General features: G+C 58.1%; 1 protein-coding gene across 2 annotated transcripts; it reads right to left on the minus strand.

Moving 5' to 3' along the window:
• Positions 1–36: 36 nt before the first annotated feature.
• Positions 37–27155, minus strand: CACNB1 (calcium voltage-gated channel auxiliary subunit beta 1). 2 transcript variants are annotated; one of them, XM_029076021.2, is made up of 14 exons: positions 26971–27155; positions 23821–23907; positions 18840–18959; positions 18518–18640; positions 18109–18245; positions 17785–17861; positions 16118–16137; positions 15782–15862; positions 15450–15508; positions 14522–14631; positions 12948–13099; positions 12035–12130; positions 8389–8574; positions 37–2052 (listed from the first exon to the last, which is right to left on the minus strand). In XM_029076021.2, the coding sequence occupies exons 1-14, from the start codon at positions 27055–27057 to the stop codon at positions 1579–1581; spliced, it is 1809 nt and encodes a 602-aa protein (XP_028931854.1). In that variant the 5' UTR covers positions 27058–27155; the 3' UTR covers positions 37–1578. The 2 variants fall into 2 exon arrangements, with proteins under 2 accessions (XP_028931854.1, XP_028931855.1); XM_029076022.2 differs by lacking the exon at positions 15782–15862.

A 27155-nucleotide genomic window follows, 5' to 3' on the forward strand; every position in this document is an offset into this window, starting at 1 on the left:
GCAATCGGAGAGTCGCATGCCAATCAGATGCGAAACAACATGCAAATGAGCAGCTTTTCATTCTGAGTCCACAGCGCTGGCACTTTCTGGTAAACAGCCTGGAGACCCGGGGGTCTTCTTCGCCTCGTGCCCTCGCTCCGGCCCACCGCGAGGAGAAGCGGACCGCGAGGGCCGGGCGGTGTCGGGTGTCTGTCGGAGGGGCTGGGGGTCAGGCCGGGGGGACGTGGAGGCGGGAGGGAGAGGCCGGTTGGCAGATTCCCTCCCGAAGGGGTCAGATGAGGCTTTTGCCCCCCCGGGGCAGTTCGGGTGTGTGGTGGGGACTGCGGGGGCATCGTTGGCACAGGAGGTGACGATTCGGGCGAGGCGGTGCCCGACCTTGAGGTGGGCACGGCCCGGACTCCGTTGGCACAAACGGCTCTCTCCCCCTAACCAGGGGCAGAGCGGCAGTACAGACCCCCCTCCAAACCCAGATAGAGCAACACCCCTGGTGCCCATGGGCGGTAGTGGGGGGGTGGGGGTACGCGGAGGGTCTCAAGGAGAAGCCCTGAGCCTGAGGGGCGGGTGAGTCTCGGGGACACCCAGAGAAGCAGCGGGCCGCCCCGCTCGGGAAAAGCCGGGGGAATCGTGGGGTACCCTTCTGGGAAAAGTGGGCACTTGCCACCACCCTGTGCCAGCCTGCCCCTGCCAACCTTTCTTCGGCGGGGGAAGGGGAGGATGCTCAAGTTTACTCAGCTCATGGTCCCCAGGCTAGAATGATGGGGCCAGGGCAGTTTTTTGGTTTCGAGCTGGGCGAGGAGGACACTCCAGCCCCCTGGCTGGAGGGGTTCCCCTCGCTCAGGGACATAGTGGTAACTGCAGGCGAAGCTTAATCTTGGTGGGGGTGGGGCGAGGCTGAGGTCCCGGGGGAGGGGGCCACAGAGAGATGGTTCCAAGAGCCCCCTTAGAGCGTAGGCACTGGGCAGAGCCCTCTGCAGCTGGTGAGGGAGAGGAGGGGAAAGGCAGAGGCTTATGAACCTCGTTCTCACCTCCCACTCTTAGCTCCCTCTGGCCCTGGGGGAGGCACGGGGCAGACAAGCCTGCCTTTAACTGGAGGACAGGAAACCTGGGGGCTGCTGGGGGAGAGTGGACCGTTCACCACCGCCCTTCTCCCTCCTCCTGCAGCGGTAGAGTGGGTGAGAGGAAGGTGCAGAAAAGGGTGGGGGGGAGTGGAGGTGGAGGCAGGCTGTCGACAGCTCTCCGAGGGCCTGCACTGAAGGGGTTAAGAATATTCAGCAGTCCTTGGCCCACTGTGGGGGTGGGTGGGTGGGGGGGCGTTTATGTGCACACGTATGGGAAAAATAACCCTGGCCCCGTTGGGGGGTAGGGGATGGGGAGGGGGAGGCAGTCCCTTGCAGAGGGAAGACTGCATCTCCCAGGGGGTCAACCTCCTAAAAGGAAGCCAAATCGGTCCTGTTGAGAGAGATGGGGTGGCCCCTGCAGAAGAGGGCAGTGTCCCTACAGGCCCAAAAGAGGAGCTTTACCCCCACCCGGTCCCCTCCCCCGACTAGCCCGGGGGGGGCCCCCCCACCCCGCCGGCCCTCAGCGGATGTAGACATCCCGGCTCCAGCCCTCCAGCTCGTTCTGGTTGTGGCCCAGGACGCCGCCGCCCTCCTCCGGGGAGTAGCGGGGCTTGGCCCGGCCCCTGGGTGCCCGGTTGCGGTTGTCGGGCGGCTGCTCCTCTTCCTCCTCCTCCTCCTCTTCCTCGTCCCCCCAGGAGCTGCGGCGGGCGGGAGCGGGGCTGCCCCGAGAAGGGGAGCCGGCCCCGGGCTCGGCCTCCTCGTAAGGATCCGTCTCCATGTCCATGTAGGAGTCACCGGGCTCCGTGTAGGCCGAGTCGCGGCTGGCCGGCGTCTCTGAGTCGAACGTGTCCTGGCGGGGCAGTCCCCGCAGGTTGCCCGCCCGACCCGGTGGGTGGCTGGGGCGCAGGCCCGGGTGCTGACCCGGATCCCCCGGGTAGTCGTGCAAGCTGGTGCGCTCACCCGGCCCCCGCGGCTGGGGCAGCTGGTAGGGTCCCTGGTTAGGAGGCGGCACCCGGCATGCAAGGGGGGGCGGGGAGGGAGGAGGGGAGGGATGGAGGATGGAGAGGAGAGGGTGGGGAGGGGATGGAGGGAGGAAGGGAGAAGATAGAGGGAGGATGGAAGGAGGAGGAGGACAGGGAGAGGACGGAGGGAGAAGATGGGAAAGGAGGGAGAGAAGGAGAGAGGATGGAGGGAGGAGAGGAAGAAGATGGAGGGAGAGGAGACAGGAAGAGGGGGAGGGAGGGAAAGAATGAGGAGGAGGGAAAGGAGAGGATGGAGAAAAAGGAGACGAGGAGGGAGTAAAGGTTGAGGGAGGGAGAGGATGGAAGAAGCAGGGGAGGGGGGAGAGGGAAGGGAGGGAGAGGAGACAGAGAGGAAGGGAGAGGATGGGAAGGAGAGGATGGAGGGAGGTGGGAGGGAGACAAGGAAGGAGGGGAGGAGGGAAAGGAGGAGGGGGAAGGAAAGAGGGAGGGGGAGAAGACAAAAGCAAGGCTAGGTTAGTCACACAGAGGCAAGAGCCAAATCCCAGCTAAGCCGTGTCCCTTCTAGCAGTCGTACTTACACCCCTAAAGGTCTTTGCCAGCAGAGCAGCCAGGCAGCCAGGACCCCCTCCACCCCCCTCCCCCAAACACACTCACACACATCCCTTGACCCAAGGATGGGGAGTGGGAGGTGGCAGGTGAGCTCATCCTACTTTGCCCTAACCTTTGGATTCCCTGGGAGCAGGGGCAGTTTTCGAGTTCGTGGGACCTCCGAGTGTTACCTTAGTTCTCTGTCCTGCTCCCTCATCTATAAAAAGCTGACAGCTCTTCTCTGTGGGCTGAGTAGCCACGCTCTGAGCCCACCCCTGCCTGCCCCTAGCTTTTGGAGTAAGCAGATGGCCAACGGAGTTAACAGCAGGCTTAGACCTTCCTATGGGCAGGGACATCCCTCTGCTTCGGTCACTTTTTGGACCGTCGCCTTTAAAGCACTTGCTCCCTCCTCCCTCTCCCTGCTGCTCTCCTACTACAACCCAGCCCACACACTTCGCTCTTCTAAAGCCAACTTACTCACGGTATCCCCATCTCATCTACCTCGCTGCCGACCTCTCGCCCACATCCTGCCTCTGGCCCGGAACGCCCACCCGCTTCATATCTGACAATTACTCTCTCCATCTTCAAAGCCTTATTGAAGCCTCATCTCCTCCAAGAGGCCTTCCCTGATTAAGTTCTCAATTCCTTTTCTCCCACTCCCTTCTGCCCTGATCTGCTCCCTTTATTCACTATTCCTGCCCCCAGCCCCACAATACTCATGCACATATCCATAATTTATTTATATTAATGTCTTTCTCCCCCTCCATACTGTAAGCTAATTGTGGGCCGGGAATGTACCAGTTATATTGTTATATTGCACTTTCCCAAGTGCTCAGAACAGTGCTCCGCATTCAATAAGCGCTCAATAAATATGACTGAGTCTCCCCCTTCACTCCACTGAAACTGCATTCTTCAAGGTTCGCAGGGACTTCCCTCTAACTAAATCTAAGAGTCTACTCTATCCTAATCCTTCTTGACCTCTCAGCTGCTTCTGACATGGTGGGCCACCCCCTTTTTCTTCGGTATTTGTTAATCGCTTATTACGTGCCAGGCATCGAACTAAGCCGTGGGTAGATACAAGCTAATCAAGTTGGACACAGTCCCTGTCCTACATGGGACTCACAGACTTAATCCCCATTTTCAAATGAGGAAACTGAGGCTCAGAGAATTTAACTGACTTGCCCCAGGTCACAGAGCAGACAAGTGGCGGAGCTGGGATTAGAACCCAGGTCCTTTTGAAGCCCAGGCCCGTCTCTATCCACTAGACCACGCCGCTTCTCCTGGCTCCTGGAAACACTAACTGGTTTCTCTAACACTGTCCACTCCTCATTTTCCTCTTTCCTCTCTGGTTGATCCTTCTTGGGTTTTTTTTTGCCAGCTCTTCCTTTCCTAACAGTGAGACTCCTTCAAGGCAATTCTGAATTCTCTTCTAGTCTCAATCTACACTCCCGTGGGGAGCTCATCATCACTCACGATTTCAACTACCAACTCTATGTGAATGATTTCCAAATAATAATAATAATTCTGGTATTTGTTAAGCGCTTACTGTGTGCCAGGCACTGTACTAAGCGCTGGTCCACCTCTCCAGTTCCAACCTCTCTCTCTGTAATCTCGCATCTCCTCCTGCCTCCACTACATCTCTACGTGGATCTTCTGCCAACACCTCAAGCTCAACATGTCCAAAACTGAACTCCTCATCTTCCCTCCCAAATCCTCTCCTCCACTTAACTTTCCCATTAATGATACCACCGTCCCCCCGTCTCTCAAGCCTGTATCCTTGACTCATTTCTCTCTTTCAACCCCCATATTCAGTCTGTCACCAAATCCTGTCAGTTCTTCACAGTATCTCCTGAATCTGTTCCTTCTTCCCCATCCAAACTGCCATCACTGTGGTCCAAGCACTCATCATATCCCGGCTTGGCTAGCGTACCGGCCTCTTTGCAAATGTCCCGCCTCCAGTCTCTCCCCTCTCAGGAACGTGCTTTATTATGCTACCTAGTTCTATCTGGTTCTCCTCCTATCTCTCTGGCCGCTCATTCTCAGTCTCTTTCACGGGCTCCTCCTCTGCCTCCCATCCCCTATGGGAGTCCCTCAAGGTTCAGTTCTGGGTCCCCTTCTATTCTCCATTTACGCCCACTCCCTTGGAGAACTCATCTGCTCCATGGCTTCAACTACCACCTCTAGGAGATGATTCCCAAATCTACATCTCCAGCTCTGATCTCTCTCCCTCTCTGCCATCCCACATTTCCTCCTGCCTTCAAGACATCTCTACTTGGGTGTCCTCCCGCCACTTCCAACTTAATATGTCTAAAACAGAACTTCTTACCTTCCCAACCAAACCCTGCCCTTCCCATGACTTTCCCATCACTGTAGACGGTACCACCATTTTTCCTGTCTCACAAGCCCCTAGCCTTGGCGTTATCCTCTCCCCTCTCTCTCATTCAACCCACATATTTAATCCTTCACTAAGTCCCTTCAGTTCACTGTGGGCAGAGAATGTGTCTGTTTATTGTTATAATGTATTCTCTCAAGCATGTAGTACAGTGCTCTGCACACAAAAGCGCTCAATAAATAAAATGGACTTATTGACTGACCTGAGTCATTTTTCCAAAACATCATTCTGCATTCGTCTCCCCACTCCTCAAAAACCTCCAATTGTTGTCCATTCCCCTAGCATCAAGCCGAAACTCCTGACCATTGGCTTTAAGACAATCAATCACACACTCAATCCCCAACTACTTATCCTCCCTTCTGTCCCACTAAACCCCAGCTCGCACCCTTCATTCCTCCCAAGCCAACCTACTCTCTGGCCCTCATTCTTGTCATTTTTATCACCGTCCTTTGGCTCACATCCTTCCTTCTACCCGAATTTCCTCCCCTTCGCATCCAGCCGATCCCTGCTCTCTCCATTCTCAAGGCTCATCTCCTCCAGAAGGTCTTCTTCGCTTGATTTCTCCTCTTCCCACCCTTTTCCCCCTTCTACTGCCACTTCAGGACTTCTCCATGACATCACCTAAGCACTTGGATTCTCACTCCCTGCCTGGTAGCACTGATGACATATCTTTATACTCTGCATCCTCGTGTCTGTAATTTATTTCAGTGTCTCTCTCCCCTGCTAAATTGTCAACTCCTTGAAGTCAGAAATCATGCCTAACTAGCTCTGTGGTATGCTCCAAAGCCCTCAGTGTAGTTCTCTCCACTGATTTATTATTATTAAGTGCCGTCTAGCCGTTTCCGATTCATAGCGACTCCATGGGTATATTTTCTCCAGAACGTCCTGTCCTCTGCCATAATCTGCAACCTTTCTAATGGTTCTTCCGTTATCGCTGGTAAATGCTCAATAAATACTTGACTGGAACTCCAGAGCTGGAAATAACGACATCAAATTGTGGACTCACATTCAGCTTATCATCATTATTGTTTGTTAAGCACTTCCTCTGTGCCAAGCACTGTCCCAAGCACTGGGGTAGATGCAAGTTAATCGGACTGGACACTGTCCCTGTGCCATACGCGGGGTCACAGTCTAACTTCTCTGCTACAGATAAAATCTAGAGGAGTGTGCAAAACTAAGCCAAAGGGAAACTCATCAACTCCATGTCTTTTAGCCTACACCAATACACTTTTAACAGACAGAAGCCATCCTCCTCAAGAGAGAGTTCTTTCAAATGAGCCAGATTTTTTGGCTCTTCATTTCCAAGGTTAAAGGAGTCTACCAGCTGGAGGACAGTGCTTTGGCAACCATAAACTCATTAACTTATAGCCACCCTTTCCACCCTTCTACAACATCCAACATGGCAGTGATGACTGCGTATTCTATAACAGTAGTTATGGGTTAATAGTTCATGAGGCCTTATCATTTTCAGGCGGTTTAAGTGTCTAGCTGATTAGTCCAAGGTTATTAATTAGTGAGGTGGGGGGGGGGATGGAGGGGTGATGGCATGCTGTGCGCAGGCTGTTGTCTCTGGCTGACTAGCCGGTGAGTATTTAGTGACATGAGATCCTAGTTAACTAATAAGGAGCAGAGAGGACTTTGTTAGTACTCTTATTCACAATCACATCATGCTGCTCATTCCCATTCCATGATTCATACAGGGAGCCAAAGGTTTCTTCAAGTGTTCTCCCTCAGACTCCCTTGCCCTGGCTCACCAAGCGAGTCAGGCTGTTAGTCTCCCTGGGTTTATCCCTGGTGGCGTGGGGGAGAAACTGAGCCACATAAGATATTTCCAGAGTGCTGGAATCCAGGCTACCATCCCCATGGAGCCAGGGCTGGGCAGAATTAGAGCACCATCCCAGGGTGCCCTGCCTGTGGGAATCACATCCACAAGGGTGCTCTTCAGCCCCAGGCAACAGAGTGCGGATTCTACCACGAGGCCTACTTGAGGTGAACTGTCGGGAAAACTGAGCATTGTTCCATGGTGGGGGAGGATTGTGGGAGAGGAGGGTGACGAGGAGGGAGGGAGGGAGGGAGGATGAGCTGGACTGCCTTATCCCGAGCTATTCCTGGCATGGGGCAGTCACTGCACCTGCTGCTAGGCCTGTGTGGACAAGGTCCCTCACTGGGTGGTGGGGGTTGGGCAAATCCTCCCAGGAGAAGTGACCAGGAGGAGGGTGGTGAGGGAAATAAGGGAGACACAAAGTGGGGACCCAGGGGTCCCATTTCCAGATGAGGGCATCCTTTGATCTCCAGAGAGCTGCTGGACCAGCCCCGAGACCGTGCCTGGGTGCCCAACTGCAGCGGCAGACAGGGCTTGGGGGAGAGGCTAGCTGGCCGGCAGGCGGAGGGATGGAGGAGCCCTCTCCTTGTGACCTCTCTGCATTCAGTGTCTGGGGGTATGGGGATGGGCACAGTAGGCAAGACTCAATGGAGGTGACGAGGCCCCCCAAGATGAGACAGACTGGGCCCATGGGGCACAGACTGTGGTTAAGAGGTAGGATCTCACTGGAAGGGGGGGGGGGGGTTTCTCAGACCAGCTGCCACCAGGCTCCACACCCCACCAGGTGCCCAGGCCAAGGCCGACAGACCGGTTCCAGAAAGGAGTCCTCGGAGACCTCCCCCGGGGGGTGCTCACTGTGCCAGGGAATGAGTCTGTTTATCTGTATATATACCCTCCCAACCGCTTAGTACAGTGCTCTGCACTTAGGAGGTGCTCAATAATACGATTGAATGAATGAGTTGGATCGAATAAATGATTTGGATTGAATGCATGAATGAATTGGATTGAATGAATGGGACTGAATGACTCTGGGTGGGGGGAAAATCCACGGATCAGGTTGGGGAAGGAACACAAAACCACACACTCTGACTGCCGCTCACACTTTTTTACAAAATAAAACTCTTCCCCCTCTTCCCCCCCCAGGTGCTCCTCGGCCCCAACCCCGCCCGCTACAGCGCATGCGCCCGCTCGGCCGGGGCCGCGCCGGGCGGGAGCGACTGCCGACCGCGCATGCTCCCCCTCGGGCGGGGCCGCGCCGGGCGGGAGCGACCCCGACCGCGCATGCTCCCGCTGGGGCGGGGCCGCGCCGGACGGGGAGCGGCGAGCTACGGCGCATGCTCCCGCTGGGGCGGGGCCGCGCCGGGCGGGAGCGGCACCGACGGCGCATGCTCCCAGTGGGGCGGGGCCGCGCCGGGCGGGAGCGGCGAGCTACAGCGCATGCTCCTGCTCGGGCGGGGCCGCGCCGGGCGGGGCCTGGTCGGGGGGCGCAGCCTGGGGCCCGGCCCAGAAGGTGAGGTTGCGCTTGAGGGAGGTGAGGACCTGTACCTGGAGGTTGGAGACGGGGGCGGGACTGGCGGCCAGGGCGGCCGTCGCCATGGTGCGGTTGAGGAGGGGATTGGGCGGGTTGCTGCTGGGCGGGTGCGTGGCCTTCCAGTAGGCTTCCAGGTACTCGGCCAGGTGCTCGCAGGCGTCCTCCAGCTGGTTCTCGTCGAGGATGATGTCAAACATTTCCTGCCAGGGGGAGGCCGGGGTTAGCCTGCCACTCAGAACCTTATTCGTATTATTCAGAATAATGATGGGGAGGCCAGGGCTTGCCCTCAAAACCTTAGTATTCATTCATTCATTCAACAGTATTTATTGAGCGCTTACTATGTGCAGAGCACTGTACTAAGCGCTTGGGATGAACAAGTCGGCAACAGATAGAGACGGTCCCTGCCGTTTGACGGGCTTACAGTCTAATCGGGGGAGACGGACAGACGAGAACAACGGCAGTAAATAGAGTCGAGTTAGTATTATTGATGATGATGATGGGGAGGCCAGGGTTAGCCTGGAACTCCCCTCCCCAGCTCACCCTCAAAACCTTATGATGATGATGATGATGATGGGGAGGCCAGGGTTAGCCTGGAACTTCCCTCCCCATTAATACTCCCCTCCCATTAATACTGCTATTAATTAGTAGTATTAATAATAATAATGATGGGGAGGCCAGGGTTAGCCTGGAACTCAAAGCCTTATTATTATTATTGATAATAATGATGGGGAGGCCAGGGTTGGCCTGGAACTCCCCTCCCCAACTCGCCCTCAAAACCTTATTATCATTATTATTGATAATAATGATGGGGAGGCCAGGGTTAGCCTGGAACTCCCCTCCCCATTAATACTCCTCTCCCATTAATTCTACTATTAATTAGTATTAATAATAATAATGATGGGGAGGCCAAGGTTAGCCTGGAACTCAAAGCCTTCTTCTTCTTATTATTACTGATAATAATGATGGGGAGGCCAGGGTTAGCCTGGAACTCCCCTCCCCAGCTCACCCTCAAAGCCTTATTTTTATGATGATGATGGTGAGGCCAGGGTTAGCCTGCAACTCCCCTCCCCAGCTCACCCTCAAAGGCTTATAATAATAATGATGGGGAGGCCAGGGTTAGCCTGGAACTGCTCTCCCCAGCTCACCCTCAAAGCCTTATTATTATTATTATTAATAATTATTAATAATAATAATAATGGCATTTGTTAAGCACTTACTATGTGCAAAGCACCGTTCTAAGCACGGGGGGATGCAAGGTCATCAGGTTGTCCCACGTGGGGCTCCCAGTCTTCATCCCCATTTGACAGAGGAGGTCACTGAGGCCCAGAGAAGTGAAGTGACTAGCCCAAAGTCACACAGCTGACAAGTGGGAGAGGGGAGATTTGAACCCATGACCTCTGACTCCCTAGCCCGGGATCTTTCCACTGAGCCACACTGCTTTTCTAATGAAGGAATGATTTAATAATAATAATGATGGTGTTTGTTAAGCGCTTACTATGTGCAGAACACAGTTCTAAGTACAGGGGGGATACAAGGTCATCAGATTGTCCCACGTGAGGCTCCCAGTCTTCATCTCATTTATTTATTGCTATTGTTCTTGTCTGTCCGTCTCCCCCGATTAGACTGTAAGCCCGTCAAAGGGCAGGGACGGTCTCTGTTACCGATCTGTACATTCCAAGTGCTTAGTGCAGTGCTCTGCACATAGTAAGCTCTCAATAAATACTATTGAATGAATTGATTGAATGAATGAATCCAAGAGGCTTTCCCTGATTAAGCTCTTTTCCCCCACTCACTCTCCCTTCTGGGTCCTCTATGCACTTGGTTCTGTACACTTTGGGCATTTGATATTCACCTCAATAACAATAATAATAATAGCTTTTGTTAAATGCTTACTAAGTGCCAGGCCCAGCACTAAGCACTGGGGTAGATACAAGCAAACTGGGTTGGACACAATCCTTGTCCCAATTGGGGGAGGTCACAGTCTCAACCCCCATTTTACAGATGAGGGAACTGAGGCCCAGAGAAGTGAAGTGATTTACCCAAGGTCACACGGCAGGCATGTGGCAGAGCTTGGATTAGAACCTCTGACCTTCTGACTCTCAGGCCCGTGCTCTATCTACTGAGTCACCCTGCTTCTCTGCACGTAGTAAGCACTCAATAAATACCACGGATGGATAGTAAGTGCTCAATATATACCGTTGATTGATTGAAGCAAAGGAAGAAAGGGGTGGGGCTGGGTGAGGTGCGGTCTCAGAAAGGGGAATAGTCCCTGGGGGGAGTGTTGGGTGGGACTCCTTGGGGGCAAAGATCCTGTCTATCAATTGTATTTTATTGTAAGTGGACTGCAAGAGTAAGTGCTCAGTAAGTACCACTGATTGATTGAGTCAAACTCAGGGGGAGGAGTCAGAGCAAGCCCCCAAATTAGGATAAAATAAAAAAGGAAGGCCCCAGGCAGGGGGGCTGGGGGCAAAAGAGATATCAGGGGGCAGGACTCAGGTACCCCAGAGGGGTGAGAAAACCCCCTTGACGGTCCCCTCTGTGCTCAGAAGCACAGTGAGCAGGTGCCCCCTTTCTCAACAGTCGTCAACTTTCCATGGGGGTGGGAAGGCAGAGAGGGTGGGGGAAGCCAGTAGGATGCGGCTTGGGAGGGACAGGAAGCTTCCTTGGGAATTTTCTTTTTTATGGTGTTTGTTAAGCACTTATTATTCACCAGGCACTGTGCTAAGCGCTGGGGCGGACACCAGATTGGACACAGTCCACATCCCACACGGGGCTCCCAGTCTTAGTTCCTGTTTTAAGGTAACTGAGGCCCAGAGAAGTGAAGCTACTCGCCCAAGGTCACACGGCAAACAAGCGGTGGAGGCAGGATTAGAACCCAGGTTCTTCTGACTCCCAGGCCCGGGCTCGAGCCACTAGGCCACGCTGCTTTTCTGTCAGTGTTTACTTAGCACTCCTGGATGCAGGACCCTGGATTGACAGTGCCTCAGCGCAGGGCTCTGGGCTTGGTGCTTGGGAGAGGGCAATAAAAGCGGAAAAACGAGAGAAAAGCAGAGAAGCAGCATGGCCTAGGTGGATGGCGCACGGACCTGGGAGTCAGAAGGACCTGGGTTCTAATCCCGGCTCCTCCATTTGTCTGCTGTGTGACCTTGGGCAAGTCGCTTCACTTCTCTGGGCCTCGGTAACCTCGACTGTAAAACGGGGATGAAGACTGTGAGCCCCACATGGGACGGGAACTGTTTCCAACCCTATTTTCTTGTGTTTACCCCTGCGCTTAGAACAGCGCCTAGCACACACTAAGCACTTGACACATGCCACGGTCATAATAATAGAATAATAAAACACAGTCCTTGTTTCTTCACCAGATCTTAGAACAGTGCTTGGCACTTAGTAAGCTGGGGCTGGGCTGTAGAAAGGGAGCCCGAGTCAGTATCGGGTCTGGATTTAGAAATGGGTCTTACTTGGCAACAAAACCGTCGGCTTTGAGGCGCTCAATCACTTTGCCCCCTCCTACTCACCTCGCCTCTACCCCAGAGCTTAGAAGAGTGCTTGGCACATAGTAAGCGCTTTACAAATACCACCACATCAGTCCCCGCCCTCCCGGTCGAAGCACGTGTCCTCGTGCCCTCCCCGGGCCCCCCCTCCCTGGCCCCGGCCCCTCACCGGCGGGCACTGCGCCAGCTTGTCGGATGCTACCATCTGGACGTTGAGGTGTTTGGCCTGAGACTTCCCTCGGGACTTCACGAGCCGCTGCAGTACCTGGGGACAGGAGAGGCAGAGACCCCCGGTGAGGGGCCGGGCTGTGGAAGGGGCGTCCCGGGCCAGCGCCGGGTCTGGACTTCGGAAGCGGAAGAACTCGGAAAGAGGCCTCGAGAGACCTTCGCCTCAAACAGAAAATCCTCACCGTCGGCTTTAAAGCACTTAACGCCCCGGCCCCCTCCTACTCGTCTCGCTTCTCTCCTACTACAACCCAGACCGCACACTGAGCTCCTCTAATGCCAACCTACTCGCTGTACCTCGATCTCGATCTCGCCGCCGACCTCTCGCCCACGGCCTGGAGCGCCCTCCCTCTTCACAGCCGACGGACGATCGGTCTCCCCGCCTTCTAGGCCTTATTGAAGGCACATCTCCTCCAAGGGGCCTTCCTTGACTAAACCGACTTTTCCCTTTCTCCCACCCCCTTCCGTGTGGTCCTTGCACTGGATTTGCACCCTTTATTCACTCTCCCGTAGCCCTCGTGTGGGCAGGGAGTGTGTCCGTTATAGGGTACTCTCCCAAGCGCTTAGTACAGTGCCCTGCACACAGTAAGCGCTAAATAAATACAATTGATTGATTAATCGACGGGTCTTTTCCTACAGCCCCCTGCCTCCAGGCACTCAAAACCTCCCAACAGAAGAAACCCTCTAAGGCACGCATAACCCTTAGAAAAGGCACGCATAACATAAGAGGAAATAAACTGGCCCCGGAGAAGGACGGATGGAGATTAGACGACAGGGAGACCCTGGGGTGGACGGGTGAGCGAGAGGGGCAGGGGAACCTCCTTCCGGTTAGATGGGAGCCAGCCCAGGACCCCCACCTTGGGGGAGGTGATTTTGATGTAGACGATGATGGGGGCCAAGGAGGTCTTGGTCAGCTGGGCCGGATGGTTGATGGTGTCGGCGTCCAAGGCCACGAGCTGCAGGGTCCGGGCCAGCTCGAAGATCCGCTCGATCTCACTCTGCACCTCGGCTGTGGGAGGGAAGGGCGAGAAGCAGGGAAAGATGGAGAGAACGTTGGGCCCCCCAGCTCCATCTCCCGGGCCGGTCAGTCCGGACCAAAGGCGGCAATGGAACATTTGGAGGAATCGAGTTTTGGTGGGTCTCCTGGGCACCCGTGGTTAGCGACCAACCATCCAGCATTCCACATTCTCCCCTCTCCATCCCTGACTCTCTCCCAGTGATCCAGCAAAAACCATCCAACATCTCTCACTCTCCCCTCTCCAACCCTAACTCTTTCTCCAGGAACTCAGCAGGGACCATTCATTACCCCCAACTCACCCCCTCCACCCCGGACTCTCCCCTAGTGACCCAAAACAGATCATCCAACTCCCCCCACTCTTTCCTCTCTATCCCTAATTCTCCACCTAGGAATTCTAGGAACTCCATCTAGGAACATTCAATCATATTTACTGAGCGATCACTGGGTGCAGGGCACTGTACTGAACACTTGGGAAAGTACAAGACAAAACGAGAACACGAGAAACAGAACGGCCTAGTGGCCTGCGAGTCAGAAGGACATGAGTTCTAATCCCGGCCCTGATACTTGTCTGCTGTGTGAACTTGGGCAGGCCACTTCACTTCTCTGACCCTCAGTTTCCTCATCTGTAAAATGGGGATCGAGACTGAGAGCCCGACGTGAGACAGGGACTAAGTCCAATCCAATTTGCTTGTTTCCCCCCTCCCTGCCAGTGCACAGTACAGTGCCTAGCCCATAGAAAGTGCTTAACAAATACCACAATTATTTTTATTATTAACTCAGCACGGAATCTCCCTTAAGTGACCCAGCATGGACCACCATATCTCAATCTCTGCCCATGACCCAACCCTGACCATCCAACACCTGTCTCTCCCTTATGTCCCCCACCATGGAACATCCCAAACTTCTAATTTCTCCTCACTCCATCTAAGGCTTTCCCTCAAGTGAACCAGCTGGGCCGCTCCAGCCCTCCCTCTTCATATCCGACAGATAATTATTCTCCCCCTCTTCAAAGCCTTAATAATAACAATAATAATAATTGTGGTATATGTTAAGTGCTTACTGTGTGCCAGGCACTGTACTAAGCGCTGGGGTGGATACGAGAAAATTGGACTGGAAACAATCCTGCCCCACGTGGAGCTCACAGTCTCAATCGTCATTTTACAGATGAGGTAACCGAGGCCCAGAGCAGTGAAGTGACTTGCCCAAGGTCACACAGCAGACGAGTGGCAGAGCCGGGATCGGAACCCATAACATTCAGATTCCCAGGGCCGTGCTCCATCCACCTCACCATGCTTCGCACATCGCCTCCAAGAGGCCTTCCCTGATTAAGTCCTCTTCTCCTTTTCTTCCACTCCCTCCCGTCCGTCATTCCCTGGCCCACTGGGCAGAGCAGGCAGAGGAGGGTCCCCTTACCCAGGCTGGAGCGAGTATTGGAGCGTTCGATGATGGTGTGTTTGCTGGGGTTGTTGAGGACGGAGCGCTTTGCCAAGGAGATGTCCGCCGTCACCCGGGTGATGGAGATCCTGGAAAGGTTACGGCAGGAGAGGTGAGGGCTGGCTAATAATAATAATAATGTTGGTATTTGTTAAGCGCTTACTAGGTGCCGAGCACTGTTCTAAGCGCTGGGGGAGATACAGGGTAATCAGGTTGTCCCACGTGGGGCTCACACACTTTTAATCCCTATTTTACAGATGAGGGAACTGAGGCACAGAGAAGTGAAGTGACTTGCCCCCAGTCACACAGCTGACAAGTGGCAGAACCGGGAGCCGAACTCATGACCTCTGACTCCGAAGCCCAGGCTCTTTCCACTGAGCCACGCTGCTAAGACCCCCCTGCCCTCCGCTGGCCTCAGTGGTACGACCCCCATGGAGCTCCCCTACATGACTTAGGGGATAGAGCCCGGGCCTGGGAATAAGAAGGATCTGGGTTCTAATTCTGACTTTGCCTCATGTCTGGGCAAGTCGCTTAACTTCTCTGGGCCTCAGTTCCCTCATCTGTAAAATGGGGAATAAGAGTGTGAGCCCCACGTGGGACAGAGACTGTGTCCAACCTGATTACTTTTATCTACCCCAGTGCTTAGAACAGTGCTTGGCATATAGTAAGATCTTAACAAGTACACTAATTATTATTACCTCCCTCCACACCCACGTCCCACCCCAATGGTCCACTAGCTGCTCTCCATGGCATTCGATTCAGGGATCCCGTTCCTCCCCAGAAGCAGCCCGCTGGGGGAGGGCACCGAGGCCCAGGAGGAAGTGGGAGGGATGTTTCCGGGGATCGGGCTAGGGTGGGGAGGACAGGAGCGGGAGTCTTCCGCCCCGTCCCTTCTTCGGGGTCTCACCTGCCGTCAAATCGGTGCTTGAGGAAGTCGAATAAAGCTTTCTGCATCATGTCTGTGACCTGCAGGAGGGAGACTGTGAGACTGGCTCAAGTTGAAGTAGGTGCCTGTAGGGGCCAGGACTTGGGACCCCCCTGGGAGAGCAGGGCTGTGGCCTGGGGGCTTCTATGGGGGTCTCTACAGCCTGGCTCCTGGAGGAGGGGTCTTTCTGCAGCCCCTGGATTCCCCCGGGGGGGGGGGGTCTGCAACCTGGGCCCCTCCAAGTGGGGAAGGTCCTTGGCAACCTGGGCCCCTCGGCGGGGATCTCTGAGAGGGGCCAGACTGGGGGCACTCACCTCATAGCCCTTGAGGGACGGTCCAACGAGGATTATGGGCCTCATGGAGGGCACCACGTCATACGGGGGGATATGCTCTGCCTGGGGGAGAAGGGGGGCCCCCCCGGGGGAGAGGTTAACCCCTTCTGACCCAGCCTGGCGCCCACCAGCTTCCCTCCCCGCCGCCCTCAAGCCCGGAGCGATGGCAGTGGGCGAAGGAAGGGCAAAGTCCAGGACAGGATCGGGTCGGGGAGAGTGCCAGCGGGGGGCGGTATCAGGAGGCCCCTCACCCCTGGGCTCTCGGGGAGGGGGCACACGGGCCGGGGCTGGAAAGACACAGAAAGCCAAACTACTCACCGACTTCTGCTTCTGTTTAGCTGGGTCCAGCGATTGCAGGGAGAGCCGGGGGGGTGGGGAGGCATGGGAAATGGGGGACGGGTGCGGGGCGGGCGGGCACCAGAGGGTTTGCAAGAGGGCAGGGAGGGGGCGGACGAGAAGAGATAACAGGGCATGCGTGTTAGTGACAGGTGTTTCGGAGAAGATGGGGAGAGTGAGAGGGGCCGGGCAGAGTGTGGGTCCAAGCAGGGACGGAGACCAGCCCCACAAGCACTGTCTGTCCCTCCCCTGCGTCAGGTGAGGAGGAAAGCTGGGCTCCCTCCGAGGTCACCCCAACCTGACAGTCCTCCGGGGACCCCTCCTGGCCTGGACCCTTGCCCCCGCCCCCTTCCATGACCCACCCCCTCCTCCTCCCGCCCCTCACCGAGGACCTTAGGGGAGAGGAGGGAGAGGTGGACACCAGGAGAATCTGGAATGTTCCACTCTCCCATTTCAATGGGGAAAGGAGTATCAGTGTATCCCTGGAATGTTCCACTTCCATGACAGGGGATATCAGTAGACCATCCCGTCTTCCTACAAGTGGGAGGGGCAGGGTGACAGCTGGAATGTTCCCTTGCCATAAGTCCCTGACGGGTGGCGGGGGTGAGAACAGCCTCTCCTCCACCCGAGTCCGGCCTTCAGGGAGTTGGGCAGGCCCGGCTGGTGGAGACCCCTCTCCCCAACTAATAACAACAATAATAATAACTGTGGTATTTGTTAAGCGCTTACTAGGTGCCGGGCACTGTACTAAGCGCTGGGGTGGATATAAGCAGGTTGGACACTGTCCTTGTCCCGCATGGGGCTCACAGTCTTAATCCCCATTTTTCAGATGCGGTCACTGAGGCACAGAGAAGTGAAGTGACTTGCCCAAGGCCACCCAGTAGACAAGGGGGAGAGCCTGGAGGAGACCCCCACGTATCCAACTCCCAGGGCGTCGTCCCTCCCCCAGGCCCTCCCTCCCCTCCTTTGCGACTCCTTGAGGCCTGAAGTCGGGATGGGGGGCTTCGGGGCCTAAGCGCTGCGGTTTACCTTCTTAAAGAAGGAGATGCGTTTGCCGTGGGCCGTGGGGGTGGTGACGCTGCTAACGCTAGGCTTGGGAGACCCCGGGTGGTCCGGGAGTTCGGCTTCCTCCTCCTCTAACTCAAGGGCCTCTAGGTCAAAGGCTAGGTTTGTCAGATCGTTACCTGGGCGGGCGGGCGGTCAGAGTGGCAGGCCCCACGGGAGGGACAGAAAACGGGGAGAGGAGGGGAGAAAGGAAAACAAAACAGAACACAAGAAAAAAAAAGAGAAGAGGCGAATGAAAGAACGGAAAAGGAAAAAAAAAAGGATGGTAGGGGCAGAGCGTGAGAGAGACGGAAGGAGCAAAGGTGGAGGTTGAGGAGGGGTGGGCAGTGCCAGCCCCAGTGGGCATCATCTGCTCCTGCCTGAGTCTTGGGGGCTCCTAGCCTGAGCAGGGAGGGGCAGCTGGAGAGGTGGGGGTGGGTGCCCGGGCAGTGGGACAGCCAGGTGGGCAAGGGGAGGGTGCTGGTGGAACAGAAAGGGGCAAGAGATAGGACCACACACTCCGCGGGCCCGCTCCATGCCCGTCTCTAGTGGGAGACCAAGAGAAAGGAAGAAGAAAGAGGGGGACGGGGAAAGGGGTGTCTTACCACTGACGGGTGGCGTGGGTCGGCGGGGGCCGGTCACCACGTCCCCCAGGCTGGAGCTGGAGTTGTCTCCCGATTTGCTGCAGGAGGAAGGAGGGCACGACACCGTCAGAAGGGGAAGGGCCTCCCTCCCTGGGCACCCTGCAGCGGGCACGAGCGATCAAGGAGGGCTCCGGAAGGGAGCCCCGGGCCAAGGCTGTGCACCTGGGGTCCACGAGGAATGGGGAGGGAGAGCCTGGACTGGGAGGATCAGTGGAGGAGGGGGCACGTTCCAGCGGCCAGGTGAGCGGGGTCCGATCCCCCTTCCCCCTCGCCACCGCCAGGCACCTGGAGCTGAGCCGGTTCTGCCTCATCTTCTGTTCCTGCAGCAGCCTCAGGCTGTCCAGCTTGACCGGGCTGGGGATGAAGCTGACCTCGCAGCCCTCTTTCACCAGCCGCCCGATCCACCAGTCATTGTTGTATTTCTGCCGGCAACAGAGGGGGAGGAAGCCCGGCAGGGGATGGCTGGACGTGCCCCGGGAGAGCGGTCTCCCCACCCCACCCTCAAGCCAGTTCCTCCAGGGCCCTCTGTATCCCCCAATCCCACACTGTCCCCGCCCGGAGGTGCCCCTCCCGGAAAAAAACGCTTAGAGCCTCCCCTGCTTCGATGCGTCCCCAGACCCCTCCCCTGGGGGCCTTTCCCCCAGAGAGCCCTCAAACCTCTCCCCCAAAGGTCCACCTCACCAGGGCCGCCCACCTCTTTGATGTGCAGGAAGTCCTTGGGCTCGAAGGCAATGGCCATGCCCTGCACGGGCATCTCATCCCCAGGCGATGGGTTGTACCCGACATTTGTCCGCACCGCGAACGCCACCGGTTTAGTCTAAGGAATGGGGTGGAGGGCACGGTATTACCCACCCACTCCACCCGGATGCCCCCAAACCTTGCACCAACGTTTCCTCCACACACACCCCCGGCCCCACCGGCTCCCTGCTTCATTCCTCCCCTCTGGCTCATTCCCCCGACCTGTGACCCCGTGACCTGAGACCCTGTCCCCGAATCCTGCCGAGCTCGCTGCCCACCTTGGCCTTCTCGAGCTGAGCCAGCGCCTGGCGCTCGGCCTCCTTCCGCAGGGCCTCCCTGTCCTCCTCCAGGGACACGTCCGAATCCGAGGGGCGACTGGTGTAGGACTCCGCCGAACCCTGGGTGGGGGCGAGAGGAGGGGGGAGGGACGGGCTCAGGGAAGTACCCCCAATCCCGCCCCCGTCAGAAGGACCGGGGCTCCGTGGGTACCCTCTTCCGGTCCCGCTGCTGCTCTCTGCTCTGCCCCTCGGCCCCTCCCTTTGGGGCCAGAGCAGAGGCCAGCCAGGACATTTTCCGAGCTGGGCCAGCCTAACCTGGCAGGACCCCTGGGCAGCAGGGGGAGGACAGGCCAGGGACCAGAGGCATTTCTGTGACTGTGCCATAAGAGCTCAGGCTCCTCGGGTTGAATGAAACTTCCAGACCCAATTTTTTTTTCTTATGGTATTTGTTAAGTGCTTATTATGCACCAGGCACTGTTTTAAGCACTGGGGTAGAGACAAGCTAATCAGGTCGGACACGGTTCCTATCCCACATGGGGCTCACAGTCTTAATCCCAATTTTACAGATGAGGTAGACGAGGCACAGGGCGGTGAAGTGACTTGCCCAGGGTCACACAGCAGACAAGTGGCAGAGCCAGGATTAGAACCTAGCTCCTTCTGATGACTCCCAGGCCCGGCTCTATCCATTAGGCCATGTTGTTTCCACTGCCCAGTGTGCCCATCCCCCTGTCTCCGAGCCTCGCACCCAACACCAGCAAACTGCTTTCTTCCTCCTGTCCCCCATCTCCAACGACAATAATAATAATGGCATTTGTTAAGCGCTTATTATGTACCAAGCACTGTAGATACAAGGTGGTCAGGTTGTCTTACGTGGGGCTCACAGTCTTAACCCCCATTTTACAGATAAGGTAACTGAGGGACAGAGAAGTTAAGTGACTCGCCCAAAGTCACACAGCTGACAAGTGGCAGAGCCGGAATTAGAACCCATGACCTCTGACTCCCAAGCCCGTGCTCTTTCCACTAAGCCACGCTGCTTCCTGGTTCCCTTATTCCAGGGTCTCCAGACCCCTACAGCCAGCTGTCTGCCCACCATCCCTCCTGCTGCAATTCCTGCCCCGGGGCTTTGCCACCCTAGCCCTTCTGGGTAGCATTTCTGAGCTCCTATTTCCCAGCAGTGGAAATCCATCTGCCCAACACCATCCTTCCAGTGCTCACTGGGCTGGAAGCTGGTGTGTACGTGGGTGGGTGGGGAGGGACCTGTTCCTCTAACCCCACCTGCCTCTCCGCCGAAGGGGCCGGTGCCGCGAGGGTTAAGGCCAAGCCAAGGAGCAGCTGTTCCTGGGCCTGAAGCGGGGGAGGCGAGAACTTGATCGGGTCTCAAGCAGCGGCTCAGGGGAGCGATGCCAAGCAGGCATCACCGCCGGCTCCCCTCTCAGTCCCTAACCGCTACGGGCGCTCCAACCGGCCGGCCAATCGGGAGGCAGGTCCCCCTGTCACCCCGTGCTCAGGACCTCCGGCTCCTTGCCCCTGGCAGAGGGGCACAATGGGCACCGGCCCCAGGCTGAATCTAAGAGAGAGGAGCTGTGGAGGGAGTGACTCCACTCCACCGGCTTGCCTCCCTGAGGCCCTTCCGGCCCGACCCCTCGGCCGAGACCGGCCAACTTGCATCGCTGATGCCGTGCTGGGGGCTGCCAGCCAACCGCAGCCAGCCAGGCCCCGGCTCCCGCTCTCCGCACCGCTGCAGCAGGCACTGGCGCTGGCAAGGAGGAATCCGGCTGTCGGAAGAGTCTGCTCCCAGTGGCAGAACCACCCTCTCCATCCCCCCTCCCGGCCCCTCCCGCCGAGCTTTCCTCCTGCCCGGCGGGCACAGACTCAGGGACCCGGGCCGGATGCCCGCCTCCCTCCTCTCCTCCGCACTCCCGGGTCGAGCTACGGGCTCGGGGCTGGCTTCTCCCTGCCGGGGTCCACGTGGGTTGGGGTCGGGCGGAGGGCAGAGGGGCCCGGGTTGGCTCGGGAGGCGGCCAGGCGCCGGCCCAACTCCGCCGGCACCGATACCAGGGTGGGTGGCACTGCCCGAACCGGCCTCAGGCTGGGGTGTATGCTCTGATCCTGCCAGAGTTGTGCCCGGTGCCCTGGGAGCCAAATCGGGGAGGGGGAAGTGCAAGGATGTCAGGACCGAGTGGGCTCCCAGCCTGGGTCCAGATGGGCACCACGTCACCTCCCCCGCCAATCCTACCTGCCCCCCCCCCGAAAACCGAGTGGGTTCCGGGGGAGGTGGGGGTTGGGGGGGAGGGTACCCCGTGTGACGTGTGTGCGAGCCACTCCGCGTAGAGCCTGGAGGGTGAGTGTAGGCGATCGGGTTTGTGTCTAGTAGCATTTGTTACCGTGTGTGCATACGTGGGAAGTGCGGCAGTGCCTCTGGATGAGGGTGGGTGTGTGGGGGTGTGTGGTGCGTGCGCTTGTGTCTGATGCCATCGAATGGACCCTTGTTTGTGTCAGCTTGACGATGGCAATACCCAGGAGGGCGCGGGTCCGGCCTGCATTCCTGGGTGTTGGAGAAGGCAGGACTGTGGGCAGCCTGACTCTATTGGTCCGGGACTCCCCAGCCGGTGGTTTTGGGGAAATTACGGAGAGCCCGGTCGGCGCTCTCCTGCATCATCGGGGCGTCTGGGATCTGGGGGCGAGGGAGGCAGCAGGCCCGGGGGGTGGGAAGCAGGCAGAGAGGGGACCGGAGAGTCTCCGGGACCACATGGACGAGAGAAGCCACTCCCCATCCTCCCTGCCCATAGCCGATAGAGCTGCCCAGCCTCCTCACGCCCACCACATCGGCCAGGGTGCAGGGGCACGGAGCACAAGGGAAGTGGTGGGCAAGCAACAGCTTCGGCCCTAGAAGGGAAGGGAGGACCGGGGGTGGCCTCTCGCCTACTGCTCCCCTTCTCGGACCGCTACCCGGCTAGGGTTTGGGAGAGACGGGGGTGCAGACTGAGACCCAGAGACAGTCAGGGAGAGATAGAGAAGGGAAGGAGAGACAGGCAAGATCAGGCAAAGAGACAGTGAGCAAAGGGAGGACCAGCGATGGGGTGAGGGGGATGAAGAACAGCGGCGAACCCCAGACCCGGACTCCTGAAGGGGCACAACCCCACCCCAACCCCCCACATTCCCCCGGCCAGTTCTCACCAGGACAGCCCGGCGGGTCCGGCTGGGCGACTCCATGCTGGCGCCCTCTGTGCCCAGGCCAGGGGCGGGTGGGGGCTGCCCAAGCTGCCCACTCCCGCCCGGGGGTCTCAGGTTACAGGCTGAGTTGCTACATTTGCAACCTGCCGGGGTATATTTAGCCCGAGGACATGGCTGCAGCCGAGGCTCACACCCCCTCGCCGCCCCCCCCCCCCCACCGGCGCCCCCATCCCAACCATCACCGGGGTCAGAGCCTGGAGGGAGCTGCAGATTGGGAGAGGGTGAGGGTAGGGGCGGTCCCAGGCCCTCCAATTAGATACCCCCACCTCCCGCTTCGGGCAGCTTCCGAAATCAGAATTGGTCCCCTCCCTTTCCACCCGAATGCCCTCCCACAGAGGCCGGAATGGGCCAGAAGAGCAGCAGGAGGGAAAGTGATTAGACCATAGGAAGGACTTCCAAGCGGTCCTGGGAGAGGGAAGAAGACCGAGTGACTTGGACAACTCCTTCCTTGGAAAGCTCGTGGCCTGGAAGAGGCCTCACCTACCCAGGCTCCATCAGGCTGGGCCGGACGGGATGATCTCTGACCTGGATTGGCCACCGGCCATTGCTACCCTCTTCTGGGCATATTCTGGGGGGGTGGGCCTTTCCCCTCCCTCTGGCCCTGCCCTCCCACAACCCACCCCCGACCACAATTACCTACAGTTCACCCCCTCTCCCTTCGTCAGTGCGGGCTCCCTCCCGCAGGCCCTCCCATCCCGGGTCCCTGTTTCCCCTCCACCCCCACCCCCCCCAGCAGCCTGCCCCGTGAGCGCCATCTATTCCGGGTACCCAGGCCATGGCGAGATGGAGGGTTGCTATGGCGACCACAGTGCCTCTCCATTCGACTGCGGTTGGCTGGCTGGCTGGCTGGAAGGGAGGGAGGGAGGTTTGGGGAAGCTGGGGGACGGGGGGAGGGGAGGAGAGTGAAACAGGCTTCCCCAGGAGACCGTCTGGTCTGAAGCTCTTCGACCCCTGACACCGCCTTCCAGTCTTCCAGCCCCCCCATTCCTCCCCAAGGAACAGTTTCCCTTCTCCTCAGAAGGATCCAGGAGGCGGTGGGCGGGAGGCATATCTGCCCCCTACCAGACCGGGGACATCGGCTGTCCATGTCCCTGACTCTTTCCAAGACCTCTCTTGCTGGGGGGATCCTAGTGATTTTCTTGGATTGGGAGGAGGGCAAAGTTGGGCTGGGAAGGGGCAGACAGGATCCATCACCTCCTACCTCAGCTCCCTCAGACCTCTCGACCCAATCCTGCCTCTCCAGAAAACAGCTCAGAAAACCTTTCCTCCCAGCAGCCCTCTCCCTCCCTCCCGGATCGGGCCCACACCTTCAGTCCCAGAGCCGGGCCATCGAGGTGGGGTTAGGGGGGTTGGGGTGGGAGGAGCAAGAACCAGAGCGTCCGTGAGTGGGGTATGTATCAGTGTAGGAAACGCATGTCAAGGAGGGTAAGCCTAGGGGTGGGTGGTTGTGGGCGTTGGGGTGTCAGAGCTGCTGGCGGAGGCAGGTGGGGGGCTGCTGTCGGGTATTGCCACGAATCTGGCTGTCAGAACACAGTATCTCGGGGTGCAGCTGGCAAGACGGACACCAGAGGGGGTGATGGGCATGCCAAGGGGTAGGTGCCGTGTTGTGGGGAACGGATTGTAACCCTGGGGCTAGCAGGTGGGGCAAATATTCCAGATTAAAGGTGGCCCAGCCACCCTGGCCTCTCCTCCCGACCCCAGTCCCTGTGCCTGGTCTCTTCGGGGCCGGCCCCTGGCTCACACTTACCTGACGCACGAAGCTGTTGGATGTGGTGTCCGATGAGGTGCTGCCGTCCGACCGTTTGAATCGCCCCTTCCTCTTGCTGTACTTGCCCTGGGGCACGGGGCAGGGGTGAGGGGGTGACATTAAAAGAAGCAGGGTCAGTGGGGGCAGATTCCCTCTTCCAACTTCATACTCCAGAGGCTGACGCAGAGGGTGGCCATTCCCCCTCTCCCTGGAATCCCTAAGACCTTGTGAGGTACCTCCCCTCTCTGTCCAACCTGACCGGGCAGGTGGTGTGGCCGGGATGGGGAACTTGTCTGCCAACTCTGTCGCATTTTACTGTCCCAAGCTCTTAGTACAGTGCTCTGCACAGAGTAAGGGCTCAGCAACCATGATGATGATGATGATGGAGAGGGGATGCCTCTGGCTCTCCAAAGGGTAGGGTGGGCTGAACTTTGGCCCAGTGGGGGAAGGATGTTGACTCAAAGTGAGGAAAGTGGAGCTGGGGGTGGGGGGTGGAGGGTGAGGTTAGGGGGTGGGAGCTGGGGAGGACTGGAGCAGCCTCACCAGAGCCAGAAGCTCGTTAGCCACAAAACTAATTAAGATGCTAAGCAGGCTGCAGCAGCGGCTGACTTTCCTCGAGTGAGGAGGGGGACCGGAGAAAGATGGGGGGCAGGAAAATTCCCCCCAAAGCCCTGGGAACCCTGTGCTGTACCCCCTCCCCGGGCCCCTGTAGAACAGTTTTTCCCAACCCCTCCCTTCCAATCACCCAAGGCAACAAGCCCGTTTTGCAGCTTCCCCCTGTCCAGGGGTACTGAGCCTGAGGCTCCTCCAGAAGAGGATGAAGGGGCTTGGGGGGGCACCCTCTCCCTCTTCTCTCCTGAGTCTCCTCCTCCCCTTCACTGGGCGGACCTCAAGGGGAATCTCGGGAAAGGGCAGGAAGGGATTGAGAGCAGGGAACAGGTTTGGGGGAAATGTTAGGGGGTTGGGGGGCTCTGCCGGCTTTCCACGCAGCAACAGGCGCTGCCAAATCTGTGAGGGGGAAAGGCAGAAAGTGAAACAGACCAACTGAACTTTTCCCGGAGGACAGGCTCTAGGAGGGAAGCTGAAAGAGTAAACAAACAAACAGACAAACCCGCCTCGGCCTCCAGAATTCAGTAGCCCAGCGCCATCTCCTACTAACCCTCCACCCAAGGCCTCCATCTTTGCCCCCTGCTCTGGCTAGCGGGGGATCAGGGGCTCTCAGACACCTGGAGAGCACTGGCCCAGGGGATGTCTGGTGGGCTCAATCCAGCCCAGGGAAGATGGAGCGCAGACAGGGAGGGGGGCTGCCAGGTCTCCTGAGGCCTGAGCAAATTAATCCCAGTCGTATGGTGGGGGGGAAGGGGGTCTGAGGCAATTGCCTGCCAAGGAGGGGGAACTGAGGGACACAGAGGACTTGAGTGGATCGTCTGCAGCCTGACTGAGGGGCTGTTCTCTGCCCCTTGAACGTGTGTCTGGGTGTGTGTGTATGAGGAGGGGAGGGAGGCTGGAGATCTGAGAACATCTCCCAACCTCATCTCCTGCCCCACTGTGGCCTTGGTTTCCGGCATGAAGCTGGCAATGCCTGCGCCTCAGAGAAGGCCCGGCTCCTCCCAAGCATTCCCATCCCCGAGCCTGTTTCCCCCTCCGGACACCATGAACCTCAGAGCAGCGGGGAGACCTCCCCCCTTTCATTTGCACAGTCATGGGGCGCTCCCCCCACCTCCACAACACCCCCTCATCCTGCCCAGGCTGGGCAGGGAGGTCTCCATCTGTCTCCCCACAACCGAGTGCTGCCAGCGGATGAAGAGAGATGACCGGCTGCCTCGGGCCCCCTACCAAGTCCTGAGTTAGTTCCCCCCTCTCCTCCTGGGGGTCCAACAGGCCTCTCTCCACCTCCTAACCCTTTCTGGGGGCACTCGACGGCGCTTAGCCCTCTTCGAGCAGTCGTCCCCCACCCCCTGCCCACCGCCCTCTCTCCTCCCGGGGGAACCGAGCCCCCGGCCCGGCCAGCGGGGAGTGACACCTTGGAGGGACAGAGGACAGCTGAGGCCCCAAGCCAGCTGCCACCCCAGCTCCGGGGGCCCAGGGTGGGGCTGGTGGGGGTGGGGAGGGGAAATGGGGATATTTTTAGGTCTGGCCGGGGCCCCCTCCTCCCGGCAAAATGCAACCACGTTCTCCGAGAGGGCACGTCCACTCTCGCCCCCAACCCGAGGTGGAAAGAAAATGGTTAATGACACCCACCCCCACCAGCTCCGGAGAGGATGAGGGGGAAGCAGAGGAAGGGGGCTGGTGGGGGGAATGGGGTAGGAGGATGAGAGCAGGTGGGGGGGAGGGGACCAAACCTCTAATCCCCCACCCTCACCCCCAGTGATCCGCAGCCTGGAGACTCTCCCTGGCAGTGCCCCCTTATGCCACGTCGCCCCAAGTTGGGGCACCCAGGGGTCCAGGATGCCCCCTCCCAGGAGGGTCGAGTCTCCGAGTCTCCCGTCTGGCCCTGCCCACGCTCATCTCCCCTTAGACCAGACTGGGGACAGACAGGCTGCCAACCTCTCGTTCCACCGATGGCATAATTTTCTACCGGGGGGGTGTTCAATGGACTTCCCAAACTTTGGGGGTATCACTGGAGGGAAAGGGGGGGTCCTGAACGTGGGATTGCGGGGTTGGCGGCCCTGGGACAGGGTTGACATTTGGGCATCATCAACCGGTGTCAGCCCCCGGGGCGTCAGCTGGCACCGCCCAAGACAGGGGCAGCCTCTGGACCAAGCCCCCCACCTCCATCCCGTCAGAGGGGCATCTCCCACTCCTCCTCCTTCCTCCCCCATCCGGCACCCCACGGCTCCCCCCATCTCCTTCCTCTCCTTCCCGGCAGGCAGGGTCCAGGCTTCGGTCCCCGACCCCCAGCTCCCCGACCCCCAGAGGGATAGGGATGGGGTCGTGGCGGGGAAGAAGACAGGGACTGGAGAAGAACCACTTCTCTAGGCCCACGGATCCAACCATCTTCACCTCCGCAGAGCGGCTCCATCAATCATTAACCCAGGGAAAAAGGGGAGGGGGGGTTTAACCCCTTCTCCACCAGGCTGTGCGCTGATCCCCCCCTTATTGTATTTTTTGGGGAGGGGGGGCCCAGGCTTCCTTCTCCCCGACACTCACCTGCGAACTAGGGTTGTCAAAAACGTCCATCTGGATCTCCTGGCTGGAAGGAAAAGGAGCCCGAGACATGCTGGCTTTCTGGACCATCGAGGTGGTCTTTCTCGTGCCCGACCCCCCCAGCCCGGCCTCGATTCACCTCCTTCTCCCCGCTGGTCCAGGAGGCGCCCAGCGCCCTGCCAGCCACC

Source organism: Ornithorhynchus anatinus, chromosome 11 (assembly GCF_004115215.2).
Source record: "Ornithorhynchus anatinus isolate Pmale09 chromosome 11, mOrnAna1.pri.v4, whole genome shotgun sequence".
Classification (NCBI taxonomy): domain Eukaryota; kingdom Metazoa; phylum Chordata; class Mammalia; order Monotremata; family Ornithorhynchidae; genus Ornithorhynchus; species Ornithorhynchus anatinus.

Coding starts and splice junctions, on each gene's coding strand:
- CACNB1 (XM_029076021.2), bottom strand. CDS start 27,057: ATGGTCCAGAAAGCCAGCATGTCTCGGGCTCCTTTTCCTTCCAGCCAG. Junction 18,960..23,820: donor CCAACAGCTTCGTGCGTCAG/GTAAGTGTGAGC, acceptor GCCCCCACCCAG/GGTTCGGCGGAGTCCTACAC. Junction 13,100..14,521: donor CAATACTCGCTCCAGCCTGG/GTAAGGGGACCC, acceptor TCCCTCCCACAG/CCGAGGTGCAGAGTGAGATC.